Source organism: Nycticebus coucang, chromosome 8, assembly GCF_027406575.1.
Source record: "Nycticebus coucang isolate mNycCou1 chromosome 8, mNycCou1.pri, whole genome shotgun sequence".
NCBI classification, from domain to species: Eukaryota; Metazoa; Chordata; class Mammalia; order Primates; family Lorisidae; genus Nycticebus; species Nycticebus coucang.
The window spans coordinates 20,583,678-20,599,938 of record NC_069787.1 but is presented as its reverse complement, the minus strand read 5'-3'; the positions used below and the strand labels follow the sequence as shown (position 1 = coordinate 20,599,938).

General features: G+C 34.4%; 1 protein-coding gene across 2 annotated transcripts in view; it reads left to right on the top strand.

Annotated features, from left to right (window-relative positions):
* Positions 1-16,261, top strand: part of CNTN6 (contactin 6) — a 353,237-nt gene that overhangs the window by 59,606 nt on the left and 277,370 nt on the right. For both annotated transcript variants that reach the window (XM_053600445.1, XM_053600444.1), the window contains exon 2: positions 726-862. In XM_053600445.1, coding sequence (XP_053456420.1) covers positions 808-862 — 55 coding nt within the window. In that variant the 5' untranslated portion in view covers positions 726-807. The remainder of the gene's footprint in view (positions 1-725; positions 863-16,261) is intronic.

The following is a 16,261-nucleotide window of genomic DNA, read 5'->3' as shown; positions in this document are numbered from 1 at the left end:
CTAACAGTTTATCTTCACTTCATTTATCATTGCATAGCTTACATGTTAAAATAAATTAGAGAAAATTATGATGTAACCCCTTAGGAAAAGCGTGCCTTATACCTAAAAGATAACCCTGCCACAAAATGATTTCTGGGAGAAATTTCATAGCGCAATATTAATTTTGGTACTACTAACATTACAAAAGATAATGCTTCCTAGTGAGTTGTTCTCAAGAATATTAATAAAAACCATAAAATATAAAATATATTTTCCATATAATATCAAATATAAATCCACAAAATATAAAATAACTGTTAATTTGCAGAAGAGAGAAGTATTATATCATATTCCTAACGATTAAAAGTTAAAAGTATAAGCCAACAGCAGAATTGTGGAAATGAGTTTACTGTTTTTTAATATCTTTTACATGTCAAAGAAATTGAACTAATGAAAATTTTTGTCCACATGGAATATATCCATTGAATTCCATCTCAACTCATTAACAAGTACAGCAAATATCTACAATAGCTAATGGCATGTATATTTGAGATATGAACTGAAATTAAGAAAACATGAATTGAAATTGCTAATGCAACCTACATATATATATAGCCACTTAGGTTGCTTTATTCTGAATAATAATATTTTAATGTTAAATTGAATCAGTATGTAACAATCAACATACATATTAAAATATTCATATTTGTATGTCTGTCATTTCATAACAATTTTATTTCTTTCAGACTCTTGAGATACTGACTGGAAGACAGAGTTTTTTTTCTCTGTTGATTGTATGGGAGAAATTTTTGACCTTAGAAAGTGGAGATGAGGTTGCTATGGAAACTGATAATTCTGCTACCACTCGTACACTCTTGTACAGGTAAAGTGTTCTATTATTATGAATTTTGATTGATAAATATATTGGCATTGTATTTCTTTCTAGAAGTAAAGCAATTTTCAAAATGCACAATACATATGTTATTTGGACGACTAAATGATAAAGTTTTGAGGGTAACCTCTATAGCTAATACAGGGAGAGTTTAACACTTAAAAAAGTTTTGAACACTATTTTTAAATAGAAATGATCATTATTACATTTATGAATGGTAAAATAGAACATTTTTATAATAAATGAATGTAATAAATAATTTTTATTACTAATAAATAATAAAGAATTGTTCTTTGTATTTCCTTTTATAGTGAAGCCTCTAAAAAATTTAAATCAAGGGTGGCTCCTGTGGCTCAAAGGAGTAGGGTGTCAGCCCCATATGCCAGAGGTGGCGGGTTCAAACCCAGCCCTGGCCAAAAAAAAAAAAAAAAAAAACTGCAAAAAAAAAAAAAATTAAAATCAAAATGTATATATTTCCTCACATTTAGAATTTGATAATACAAAAAAAGACTATGTTGGAATAGAAGAAAAGGTGATATAAGAGGTTACATCAGAACTGGAAATAACCTTAGAAATAGCTTATATCCTTGATTATTTAAAAAATAGATTAGAGCATATTCTATTATCAATTTAAATGTATTAATGTGTGTTTATCAGCTGACTTTTACTTCATAATAAAGCACCCAAATCTGAGTAAATTAAAATAATAAATAAGTATGCATTTAGTTGATGAGTTGGCAATTTAGGATGATGGTAACTGTGTATTCTTTTGCTTTTGCCTGGATGTATGGAATCTGCAGTCAGCTGACTCACCTGAGACATGCCTTGTCTAGGACATTGCCTGCTGAGACAATTGGCTGCTTTGGCTGTGATCCAAATGCCATTCTCTATTATTCTGGGCTTTTTTACATAGTGGCTGCTCAGGGTTCCAAGAGAAATCATAAGAATGCAATGTCTGCTGATGCCAAGGACTGAAACTGCCACCATGTCATTTCTGTGGCGTTCTTTTGCGCATTGCAAATCATAAGACCAGTCCAGATTCAAGGGGTACGGAAACATACTCTAAGACTTAATAGAAAAGCCGCAGTAAACATGGAAATAATTAAGAAAATAATGGTGGTTGTTTTTGCAAATAATCAACTTCAGTCTCTTAAGATCATGGAGCTCTTAATTGTCTCAGTTGTAGAACTTATTTGCCAGCCTTACCTACATGAGTTGTCACAGAGCATAGAGGTCAGTTAGTTGTCAGAGAAGTCCTACAATGCCAGGCTATTTCCACCTAACTATGTGATGATAGTTACTATTAAACTTTCATTCATTCGGACCAAAGCAGTACTACACTGAGAGAAAAAACAGGAATAATCACCATAATTTACAAGACAGAAACACAGTAATTGTAAAAGACATATATTTAATAACAGACCCCAGAAATGGAGAGCTGTGCTAATCTTACAAGCAATGAGAATGCTAAAATATGCAGAAGTTAACCAGAAAAAAAATCAAAAAACCCATATAAATAAAGGGATTTTAATCACCAGTGAATCCAGCAGCCAGAATTGCTGCAGTTATATTTATTCAGAGATATCGCATTGTTTTTATTTGTGTCATGTCTCTCTATAACAACAATTCAGAGTTAAGTAATAGTGTCTTCTTTTTTGAAATAGATTAAGAAAAGACAGTGCAAAGTCACCAAGGTGCCCCCAAATCATACATGTGTGAATTAGGATTTTGTTCCTACCCTTCAGTTTCATCTTCCTGTCAAAATTCAACATTAACATTTTGCCCTTTAAATATGTATGTTGAATTAGCATAAGATCTCTAAAAGACCTTTTGTGTTAAATTAAAATAAATTATTATTCTCAGAACACATATCAAATCTGAAAAATACTCCAGCTCTTTTATTAATTTTTATTTATCCAAATTGGATGTGATTCAACATGTCCTTTTGCTTTATTCTAAAGGGAGAAATAATCATATATCCTTGGTGCACAATTTCATTGTGAAAGAACAGATTGGATCTATTTTTTTAAGCCATCGCTATTTAAATAAGATAATCTAAGCTAAACATTGCCCCAGAGGTAAGGATGCTGATCATCATATGCACAAGGGACCATTGCTTTAAATCTGTTTGTTTTGTTAGAGATTTCATGCAATGTCTCCCTACTTGCAAATAGTATTTTAGTTTAGAAAATTGGATTGTCTGATGATAGAACTTTATTCCTGTGTGTGGTTATAATGGCTTGTTCTCCTAAAACTGACCTTTTATTCATTCTGGAAGGTCAGCAAATCTTTCACAATTATTTGTTTTTTCCCTTCTTATTTTCAGGGTTGCAATCCTTTTAAAATGTTACTACTTTACCTCCCTAGACTCTAAACTGAAATTTAAAACTTTGTCACCAACTTCTCTCTCTCCTCCCTTTTTAAAAATTAGCACTACAACTTCTTTTGTCACATTTACTGTGGACGCTGGTTTCGGGGAGCATTTATAATGACACTTTTCCATGCAGGCATGCATCGTTGATTCTGGGGCATTATTGTAGTTTGCAATATCCAAAGTTCTATTGCTTTATTTTAGTATTTTAAAAATATTAGAAGAAAATCAAGACCCATTTAATTAAGAAACAGAATTGTTAATTATGCACTTCTTAATATTTTCATTAATACATTTGTGGTGAGCTAAAGGAAGGGTCTTTAAAGAGACCTAGTCCTAACATCTGGAACGTGTGAGTGCTGCATGATTTGGTGAAATGGATTTTGCAGATGTAATTAAGTTAAGGATCTTGAGATGGGGAGGCTAACCTAGACTATCTGGATGGGCAATTTCTAAGTGTATTTCTGAGAGGAAGGCAGAGACAGGCTTGACACGGAAAAGAAGGCACTGTGATAACTGAGCAGAGAGAGATTTGAAGATGTTGATCTTAAAGACAAAGGAAGGGGTCCTGAGCCACATAATGCAAGGAACGAAGTTCTAGAAACTGGGAAAGGTAATGAAACTAATTTTCTCCTATACTTATGTAAGCCTGGCCAATACCTTGTTTTCAGCCCTGTGAAACCCATCTTGGACTCGTGACCTCCAGGACTATAAGAAAATAAACTGTTTTAAGCTACAGCATTGTTTCTGTTTGTTTGTTTTTTGTTTTGAAACAAAGTCTCACTCGGTGGCCCCAGGCTAGAGTGCCATGGATCAGCCTACTTCACAGCAACCTCAAACTCCTGGGTTCATAATATCCTCCTGCCTCACCCTCCTAAGCAGCTGGGACTACAGGCACCTGCCACGATGCCCAACTAATTTTTCTATCTTTAGTATAGATGGAGTCTCATTCTCGCTCAGACTGGTCTTGAACTCCCGAGCTCAGGCACTCCAATTGCCTCAGCTTCCCAGAGTGCTAGGATTATAGGTGTGACCCATAGTGTCTGGCCAAGTCACAACATTTGTGATAACTTTTACAGAAGTAGTAAGAAAATAATATAAATATATTTCTTCCTTGACTATGCTTTAAGCATCAAGATGAGGACTGCATCTTCTTGGCACTTGGCAGGAATTCATGAATGTTTGTTGAATGAATGAATGACTAATATTTAATGTGTTGTTCCTGTTTATATTATCACATAGTAGAATAAATTTAGTTATATAGTCCCCTCTAGGGAACTACTAGTGTGGTCCATTCCTCTACTATTGGCCTTATATTACAAGGTTATGGTCATAACATGTTAGAGTTGAAATTTAATAACATTTAAAAAGTTTGAAATTATGCTCTATTTTAATGTAGGCTGTGAGCACAGAAATTTTCATTTGGTTTATGCTCTGTTTCTATAGCATGTAGTAGATCTGCCCTAAATATCTGTCAAAGGGTGAAAGAAAGTAGGTCTAGTCAATTCAATAAATACAAATGTTTATTAGTAACTACGTATGATGTGTGAGGCACAGAGCTAAATGTTGACCTTCAACAGTAAGAGGGCCATGGTCCCTGCCATCTTCAGCCTTCCAGCCTAGAAAGAGAAATAGCAAGTAAACCAATAATTGCAGTACAGAAAGTATAAATTGCTATTTGAGTAACATAGTAGGTAACGTGCAACATGGACATTTATGTAACAGGAAAATGTTTTAGAACATGAAAATGTTGTGTGACATGGAAGAGGACATCTGCTGTTTTGTTAACTCTCAGTCCATTTCTACTTTCTCTCATAAGAAGATTCGATTTTTATCAGGGAGCCACCACTCTTTGCTGACAGTCTTTGGGGTTTGCATGAGACTGGTACAGCCTCAGGGATTAGCCAGTCCACATATTTTCCACCCCACTCCCCATTATATTTATTGATTCAGAATATATTTTATTTTAGCAAATCCTTGAGGTTTTGGTAAAATAAAATAACAGAAAGGCATTCTTTTTGAGATCTTCTATTTAGGGTGAACATATACTGGGGCCACTATGAGGGGAAAGACTGCCTAAAAAATGAAATCAACACAGAACCAGTACAATCCAAGGGAAGAAAGGTCCAAGGTCTTTCTCAATTCCATTTCCAAACTTATAAGTAATATAAACCAATAAAGTCCCTTTTTTTGCTAATTTCAGTTAAGATTTTGTCCATTTTGATGAAAAGGATGTTGACTAAAATAGGTTAGAACATTTTTCTTTCATGTAAATTACTGGTTAGGTTAGAACTCTATGAACATAAAAGCCTAATCACTCCCGGGAATGAGGAACAGTAAATAAAGACATGAAGAAAGGTAACAGTTTTACTGGAAGGAGAAAAAAAAGGGTCAGGAGTTTTAAGAAAGACTGAAAAAGTTTAGTTTTAGCCCCAAGTTACTGAACCATGTACATGGCTTGGGGTAGAAAAAAAGGTATATGTTAATAAGATAATCTGGGGATCCAAGTTAATAAATGGAAAAAAACTTTTAACTCTAAGTCTAATGCTTCTTCGTAGATCATGCACAGATAATATTTGTGAAGAAATATTCTGTTAAAAAAAAAAAAACACACCAAACAATGTGAGTGGAACAAATCTCTATTAGTAAAAACCGTATAGGATCAGATTTTGTTAATGCTAGAATGTCAGATGTGTAAGGAAACCAAGATTTACTGATATAAGTGTTAAATTTTCCTATGGCAAAGAAAAGCTTAGAATGCAACAGATTTTTTTATTTCTTCAAATCTTTTGCCTTACCATGTTTTTAATGTAAAATCTGAAAAATTTAAAGCAGATTTAAAAATTGAAGTTCAAACCTTCTGGGGGCAAGACATGATTGCAAGAGGGACTTTACCTAACAAATGCTGTCAGTGTAACCTGGCTTATTGTACCCTCAATGAATCCCCAACAATAAAAAAAAAAAAAATTGATAGTTTTAAAAGCACTAAACACTTGATTACAGAATAAAATTGTTGATCATCTAAATCATGTTCTGCATCTGTTATAAGTCATCGAGGATTAGAGATGAATGATTTTAAACCCAGAGACTTATAGACTCTATAATCATTAAAAATAGTGTCAGAGATGAACAAGGGCCACTATTATAGAAGAATAAGTATTCCTAGACATAAACGATGGGATTTTCTTGACATTCAGTACTTTTTCCACATTTAGAGTTTCTGGCTGGCCGGGTCGGGTGACTTACAGCTGTAATCCTAGCACTCTGGGAGGCCGAGGTGGGTGGATTGCCTGAGCTCAGGAGTTTGAGACCAGTCTGAGCCATAGCAAGACCCTGTCTCTATTAAAAAGAGAAAAATTAATTTGTTTATGTGCTGAATTACATTATAGATTTACATATATTGAACCAGCCTTGAGACCCTGGGATAAATCCCACTTGGTCATGGTGCATTTTTTTGATGTGTTGTTGGATTCTGTTTGTTAGGATCTTATTGAGTATTTTAGCATCTATATTCATTAGTGATACTGGACTATAACTTTCTTTTCTTGTTGGGTCTTTCCCTGGTTTGGGGATCAAGGTGATGTTTGCTTCATAGAATGTGTTGGGTAATATTCCTTCTTTTTCTATATTTTGGAAGAGGTTTAGTAGTATAGGTACTAGTTCTTTTTTAAAGGTTTGGTAGAATAGTGACGAAAAGGCATCTGGTCCTGGGCTTTTCTTTTTAGGGAGATTTTGTATAGTTGATGCTATTTCAGAACTTAATATAGGCCTGTTCAACATTTCGACTTCATTCTGGCTAAGTTTTGGTAGGTGGTGTACTTCCAGGTATTGGTCAATTTCTTTCAGATTTTCATATTTCTGAGAGTAGAGTTTCTTGTAGTATTCATTAAGGATGTTTTTAATTTCTAAGGGGTCTGTTGTTATTTCATCGTTACCATTTCTGATTGATGAAATTAGAGATTTTACTCTTTTTTTCCTGGTTAGGTTGGCCAAAGGATTCCTTCATGATCAGAACACTTAAGAAAATTGGTATAGAAGGGACATTTCTTAAACTAACAGAGGCCATCTACAGCAAACCCACAGCCAATATTGTATTGAATGGAGTTCAATTGAAATCATTTCCACTTAGATGAGGAACCAGGCAATGTTGCCCATTGTCTCCATTGCTCTTTAACATTGTAATGGAAGGTTTAGCCATTGCAATTAGGGAAGAAAAGGTGATCAAGGGTATCCACATAGAGTCAGAAGAGATCAAACTTTCACTCTTCACAGATGGTATGATCGTATATCTAGAAAACACAAGGGATTCTACTACAAAACTTTTAGAAGTGATCAAGGAATACAGCAGCATCTTAGGCTACAAAATAAACAACCATAAATCTGTAGCCTTTATATATACCAACAATAACCAAGCTGAAAAACCAGTCAAGGACTCTATTCCTTTCACAGTAGTGCCAAAGAAGATGAAATATTTGGGAGTATACCTAACAAAGGACGCGAAAGAGCTCTACAAAGAGAACTATGAAACTTTAAGAAAAGAAATAGCTGAAGATGTTAACAAATGGAAAAACATACCATGCTCATGGCTGGGAAGAATCAACATTGTTAAAATGTCTATACTACCCAAAGCAATATATAATTTTAATGCAATTACTATTAAAGCTCCATTGTCATATTTTAAAGTTCTTGAAAAAATAATACTTCGTTTTATATGGAATCAGAAAAAACCTCGAATAGCCAAAACATTACTCAGCAATGAAAACAAAGCAAGAGGAATCACGCTACCACACCTGAGACTGTACTATAAATCAATAGAGATCAAAACAGCATGGTACTGGCACAAAAACAGAGAAGTAGATGTCTGGAACAGAACAGAGAACCAAGAGATGAAACCAGCTACTTACCGTTATTTGATCTTTGACAATCCAATTAAAAACATCCAGTGGTGAAAAGATTCCCTATTTAACAAATGGTGCTGGGTGAACTGGCTGGCAACCTGTAGAAGACTGAAACTGGACCCACACTTTTCACCATTAACTAAAATAGACTCTCACTGGATAAAAGATTTAAACTTAAGACATGAAACTATAAAAAATACTTGAAGAAAGTGCAGGGAAAACTCTTGAAGGAATTGGCCTGGGTGAATATTTTATGAGGAGGACCCCCCAGGCAATTGAAGCAGTATCAAAAATACACTACTGTGACCTGATCAAACTTAAAAGCTTCTGCACAGCCAAGAACATAGTAAGTAAAGCAAGCAGACAGCCCTCAGAATGGGAGAAAATATTTGCAGGTTATACCTCTGATAAAGGTCTAATAACCAGAATCCACAGAGAAATCAAACATTTTAGCAAGAAAAGAACACATGACCCCATCTCACGGTGGGCAAGGGACTTGAAGAGAAACTTCTCTAAAGAAGATAGATGCACGATCTACAAACACATGAAAAAAAGCTCATCATCCTTATTCATCAGAGAAATGCAAAACAAAACTACTGTGAGATATCACCTAACCCCAGTAAGAGTAGCCCACATAACAAAATCCCAAAACCAGAGATGTTGGCATGGATGTGAAGAAAAGGGCACACTTCTACACTGCTGGTGGGAATGCACACTAATACATTCCTTTTGGAAGCATGTTTGGAGAATACTTAGAGACCTAAAAATAGACCTGCCATTCGATCCTATAATTCCTTTATTAGGTTTATACCCAGAAGACCAAAAATCACAATATAACAAAGACATCTGTACCAGAATGTTTATTGCAGCCCAATTCATAATTGCTAAGTCATGGAAGAAGCCCAAGTGCCCATCGACCCACGAATGGACTAGTAAATAGTGGTACATGTATACCATGGAATATTATGCAGCCTTAAAGAAAGATGGAGACTTTACCTCTTTCATGTTTACATGGATAGAGCTGAAACATATTCTTCTTAGCAAAGTATCTCAGGAATGGAAGAAAAAGTATCCAATGTACTCAGCTTTACTATGAAGCTAAATTATATATATATATTATGTATATATATAAAATTCATATATATATGTATGTATATATATATATAATTCATATATATATGTATGTATATATATAAAATTCATATATATGTATGTGTATATATATATATGAAGGCTATAACCCAACTATAGCACAAGACTATGGGAAAGGGCCAAGGAAGGGGAAGGGAGTGGGGAGGTTATGGTGGAGAGAGGGTCATGGGTGGGGCCACACCTACAGTGCATCTTAGAATGGGTACAGGTGAAACTTACTAAATGCAGAATACAAATGCCTACATACAATAACTAAGAAAATGCCATGAAGGCTACATTGAATAGTTTGATAAGAATATTTCAGATTGTATATGAAACCAGCACATTGTACCCCTTGATTACACTAATGTATACAGCTATGATTTAACAATAAAAATAAATTAATTAATTAAAAATAAATAAATAAAATAAGGAGAAAGAGAAAAAAATTCAACCAATGCACACTTGACATTTCTGTATTCACATGTACATAAGAGAAAAACACTATGAACAAATATTGGACTCTAGTCATGGATATGAATGCTGCAGAATTTAGGGCTAAATGTACAGATAGCTGCAATTTATTTTAAAATGTATCAGAAAATAAACTGAATTGATGGGTTAAAAAAATAATAAAAATAAAAAGAGAAAAATCAACCAAGTGCTGTGCTGCGTGACTGTAGTCCCAGCTACTGAGGCAAGAGGATGGCTTGAACCCAAGAGTTTGAGATTGCCATGACCTATGATGCCATAGCATTTATCCAGAGCAACAGAGAGACTGTCATAAAAAAAAAAAAAGTAAAAGATCACATGATTTTTTAACTTTGTTATTTTAACAAAGTATTATAATTTAAATGGTGTTTTAGAGAAGATGCACTTGGTTTATAAATATAAGTCGTTTGTTTGCCATTTGTGCTCGTTTTGTTATAGGTTAGGTACTTCTGCGCCTATGCCATAAAATTCTGGACTGGACACTTATTTGATTAGTCCTGAAGAAGTACTTGCTATGAGACTTGATTTTATTAGGAAGAAACTGAATAATCCAAGGAGGTGAACATGATGCGAGTCACATGTATTGTCAGGGTAGAATTGAAGCCCTCTTTTGTGGACCATTATATTATCCATCTGAGCTTAATGAGCTGGTTTCTCCTACTGTATTAATTACTCCTGAGGATTAAGCTGAGACTACAAATGATAATAATTCTTATCTGTCACCATTTTCATGATGAATGTGATTATATTATTTTCAAAATTCTCCCAAAGTCTTGGTTCTTAACACCTAAATGAAATTGTATTCAAGGCGTGATACCGATAAAGAAAAACACTTCTATTTTGTTAGCATGTTTGCATGGGTTACTATTTTATAAATGGGACAGTATAAAAGCAAATCTGGAAGGAAATTCACCTCCTTCTAAATACACACTATCAGCTACCTGGGATGAGCACACATTGGAAGGTATTTATGATTGCTTGAATTTTACTCCATTTCAAAAATAACCTTTTATTGAATTGAGAGCTGGAGCAAATGAACTACCTAAGAAGAGAAAGGCGCAAAAATGGAAATATTCACTGTGACCAAGATTTCTTCAAAGAAAACAATGTATCACACAGCAAATCCATGAAAATTGGCAGGTGTAATAAACCTGCTTTGCTCAAGGATCCCAGAAGCACATAATAGATATTCCTTTGGGTCGGAGTGTGATGAATATTGAGTACATCACAACCCACACTCTGCCTACGGTCCTGTTCAGATTTATTGTTAGCATAATAGCACCTTTAGGAATGGAACACCAGGCTATATTTTTCAGCCAAGTGACATCTTAGCAATTTCTAATAGAAATGGCCCAATTTAGAAATGCTGAAAATACTATTTTTATGTAATACCTACTGATAAAGGTGGTTATATGATTATCCAACCTTCTTCCAAAGTAATTGATTCTTAAACCCTAAATGACATTGCTCATTAGGACTGATAACAGTGTAGAAAAAAACAATTCTGTTTTGTCAGCATTGGAAGGAAATGAATGGTATGCAGACAGGCCTTTTCTCAGACATGTAGGCTCTTAGTAGAAGGGAATGGGAGAAATCGTGTTTTTACCATGAAGTCTTAGAAAGGGAAGCTCTTGCTGACTACAGAGGTGATAACTTCAGCTAGCATTTTAATTTTAAGGGTATCTTAATTGTCTATGCCACAATTTGAATATAACATGGGGGGAGGGTGGATAGAGTTTCTCCTCTACTACTTAAATTTTTCCAGAGGGTTGAAGGCAAAGTCCATAAAGAATCTAGCTTCTGACCATGCCTTTCATCTCAACTTGTACTGGACTCCACTCTGCTCACTACAGAGGAGCTGTATCTTCTTCCTGATGCTCCTAGAAATATCACAATTGTTCCCTGCTTAGAGCCTTTGCACTTGTTGTTCAGTTGTCTGGAACACTCTTCAAATCTTTATGTGACAAGCTCTTTCCATTACACCCATCTCAGGGCTGTCACCTCCATAGAGTGACCTCCTTGTCCTTGTAAGCAGCATCTCAGCCTAGCTAGTCCTCATCACTCTCATTAACCTTGATTTTCACTGTATCCAATGAACTAGCTGCTATCTGAAATTTACCTGCTTCTACATTTGCTTACTGGTCCATTTTCTGTTTATACTTAGTGGAATATAAATGCTATGTAGGTAAAATACTGTTGGTCATGTATGTGGTTCACCTCCTGTTCCCAGTACAATGTCTGATACACAGTGAGATCTCAGTAAATGCTTTAAAATAAATGAATAAATGCTTGACCTCTCAAATTAAGCCCCCAACACTATATCTACATCTTTTTTAGTGATTTTATTGAATGTTATTAAAAATCTATAGTTAGGCATAAATATTTTAATCACAATATCAGGGGTACCAAAAATGTATACACATTTTAAGAGATCTTATTGGAAATAATATCATTCTCCAAAGTATACAAATTGCAGGTAAAATGGATGGGTGTAGCACGTCTAGGTACACTTGACCAGTAATGGTATGTATCTTCAATTCAACTTTGAAAAGTACTACATAGATAACATTATTGCTTAAACTGTGTATACATTTTTTGGCACCCTCTGTATACCATTGGCCTTAGATAGGCATTTTTTTACTTTTCAAGAAAACTATGTTATATACAGAAAGCACAAATCTAGTCCAAAGTTTTGAAGTTCACTAATACAATTTGCTTAGACACACTTGACCTAGGCAGGTATAACTTTAGTGCAGTTTGTTTAGGGGGAAGCACATTTGAAATAGAGCCAATGTTATTTTAATAGTACTGGGTAGCAGATTTTGGTTGATGTTGTGTCACAAATAACCTAAATATTTAGAACTCATGGGCTGTATTTTATCTTAAGACGTATTTTTTTCCTCTTCCATTTGCAGTGTTACCAGTCAAATTAATCTGCAATTACTCTCCTAAGGGTTTTTTTTTTTCAAGCCATCCTCTACATCCTTTCTAAGACATAGCTTATTGATACAGACTCCTGTACAGAGAAAACTTCATAAAGCACAGCTGATTTTGTCATTACTCTATGTCAAGACCTTCACATATCCCATTTCTTATAAAGTTCAAACTGTCTAATCAAGCATTCAAATTCAATTTCCTTCAACAAATATTGGAAGTTCTCCAATTAATTTTATTTAACCCGTGTCATGAGCCACGGCTTCCCTCACTCTCCTCTGTGTATCCTTCACTCAAGTCAGATTGCACTCCTGGTAATATACTTGCCCTTTTTTCATTCCCAAATCTCTTCTCATACGGGTGTCTTTCTTGTCATTATCTTTCTTCAGCTCTGTTTCTCCTATTAAAATCAAATCCAAGCATTCAAAGAAAAACCCAAATGCTACGTTCACTCCGACTAATCCTCTAAGTGACAAACAATTCCTCTTTCTCCTTAAACTCTGGTTCTAGGAAGAAGACTTCTGTCATTTCCACAGTCTTTGCTTAAATCAAGGTCATTTTTCTCAATTGTATACTCATTTTGAGAAATATATAGTATTTAATCTTGTTGAAAATAAATGTATAATCACGCTGCTCAATTCTAAAGGGAAAATAAAAACTAACCTTTAATATTTCATTAGTTATACCTTATTCATAGTGTTTCATCATTTATAAAGCATTGTATGCGCAGAATTTCATCTGAGCTTGATAGTGGGCATAGAAAGGATTATTATCTTCCTTCTATTGCTAAAGAAACTGAAATTCAGGGAAGGTACATGACTAATCAGAAATCACAGGACTACAGAATGACAGAGCTTATGAGGAGAATTCAATGTATGGACGAAAACATTTTTGCATTCAAGAGATTGCTCCTTGACACAGACTCAAATTTACATAACAGCTAACTTTTTAAAGTTGGGATCAGTTTTTTTAGAGACCACCTTCTGTGAAGAGTATAATATGATTTAAAGAGGTAGTCTTCAAAAATGTTATGATCATCAAAGGAAGGGACAAAAATAATGAGCATATAAACCCAATATAGATATATTTATATAATGTATATATAAACCTTAAAAGAATAAAATTAAAAGTTATTGAACAAAAATAAGAAGATATAAAATTTCTGATATTTTCTGTCTTCATTGTCAACAGACCATCTTGTATATACAAACTGCCCCACTTTGAGGACCACATATCTGAAAGACAAGAGAGGACGTAGCTTACGTAGCATTGACAAGGAATTCAAAAAACAATCTGCATTTTAAGACAATCCTCAATTCACCAGAATACAAGAGGAACATGGGTAGAAATGTAGACAGAGATGCAAAATTAGGATTAAAGCAAAAGTAGGTAAAACTAGAAAAATTAGATTTAATGTGTCTCATTTCATTAAAATAGTATGCAAACTATAAGGAGATATTTGCAATTCTGCGAACATCATTTAAAATTGTGGCTACATATAACAGTTGTCAATAGCTGTGAAACTTACCACCCCCAAAATTGGTGCTTTAAAGACATGATTGCCAGAGGGACTTTACCTAACAAATGCAATCTGTGTAACCTGGCTTATTGTACCCTCAATGAATCCCCAACAATAAAATATATATATATATATATTTTTTAACTTAAAACAAAACAAAACAAAAAAAAAGAAAACACTGCATTGTTGTTGATGATTCTGTGGGGTTTCTGGGTGTTTTCCAACCTGGTGGAGCTCTAGCTCTCTCCTGTGATGTCGCTGAGTTCGAATCAGAGAGAAATAGGAAGATGGAAAGGGAGGTAAGGGAGAAGTCCCCCAGGGCCTTGGAAGTCATGCTAAGGAGCCGATTTGGTTCAAAATTCCTCCTAATTATAGTAATGGCCCCTTTTTTTACAGAGGATATGTTCCAAGACCCCCAGTGGATGCCTAACTCTCTCAATAGTTCCAAATTCTATATATACTGTGTATTTTTTCAATATGATAATGGAGATGGCTACTAAGTGGTTATGGATGAGGAGCATACACAGCAGAGATACACTGGACAAAGGAAAAATTCACTTCCCTTTTTTTTTTATTTATTTTATTTTTTTTATTAAATCATAGCTGTGTACATCAATATGATCATGGGGCATCATACACTTGTTTCATAGAATATTTGACACATTTTCATCTTTTGGACAGATTAGGATGGAGCAGGAGGGAGAAGGACAGCTGAGATTTCACCCCTCTACTCACAATGGAATGCAATTTAAAACTTACAAATTGTTTTTTTCTGGAATTTTCTGTTTAATTTTTTTTAAACCATGATGGACTACAGTAACTGAAACTACAGAAATAAAAACTATAGAAAGTGAAACTGTGGATTGGGGGGATACTGTATATGGATTTTTTAAAAAGATATATAAGTAATATAAATTGACAGACAGCTAATCTGTAGGAAAATAATCTGCTTCTCAAACTCAACTTCTCTTTGGAATCACCTGAGGACATTTTTAAAAACACTGATGTCAGAATTCTACTCTCAGGAATTCAAATTTAATTCATCTAGGGTCAACTTACTCATTCAGATTTTTTTTAACTTTTATTGGAATCTAAAATACCTTTATAACATGCATAAAGCATGAATGTCAGTTTCATGAATTTTCATAAATTGAACCCATCCATGTAACTAGCCCTCGAATCAAGATGCAAACAGTAGCTGCATCTCAGAAGCCCTCTGCAATCACAGCTGAGACACAAAAGGCTAACCGCTGTCTCATTGCTAATGATACAAATCAGTTTTGCAAGATACATAAATAAATAAAGTCATATAGGATGTTACTCTTGCCTGTCTGACTTCTTGAATTTAATATTAGGTTTGTGGGATGCATCTATGTTGTTTAGAATTATAGTTTCCTTATTCTATTGCTGTATAGTACATTACTCTGCTGTATGAATCATTCACATTTTATCTTTACTCTCTACTTTCAGAGGTTTTCAAATGCTCAGCAAATGATTCTAATGTGAAGACAATGAGGCTGAGCACCACTGATTAGTGATACACAGTACATAGAAAACCTAGATTACAGTGAGAATCTGTTAGTGCTCCATGGGATTCATGGTAGTGTCCCAAAACTTATATACTTTCTATTTTTAATTCATCGCCAGTTGAAAATCACTGACATGTTTAACAAGGAGATTGATGAAGCTGGTTTGCAGCAGATCATGAGAGAGTTCAGTGTTATTTTCAGGAATACTGCAAACGAGTTGTTTAAACATGGCCATTATTAAAAGTTAAATTATTACATATGAATTAACAATTAAAATAATTACATTAGAAAGGTAATAATTCAAAACTCATTACTTTCCTCTCCTCTTCTTTCAACCTATTTTAGTGCATTTTACTATGATTTATGGTCTTGAGGTTCTTTTCTTTTTTTTTTGAGACAGAGTCTCATTATGTTGCCCTCGGTAGAATGCCATGGTGTCACAGATCACAGCAACCTCAAACTCTTGGATTCAAGCGATCCTCTTGCCTCAGCCTCCTGAGTAGTTGGGACTACAGG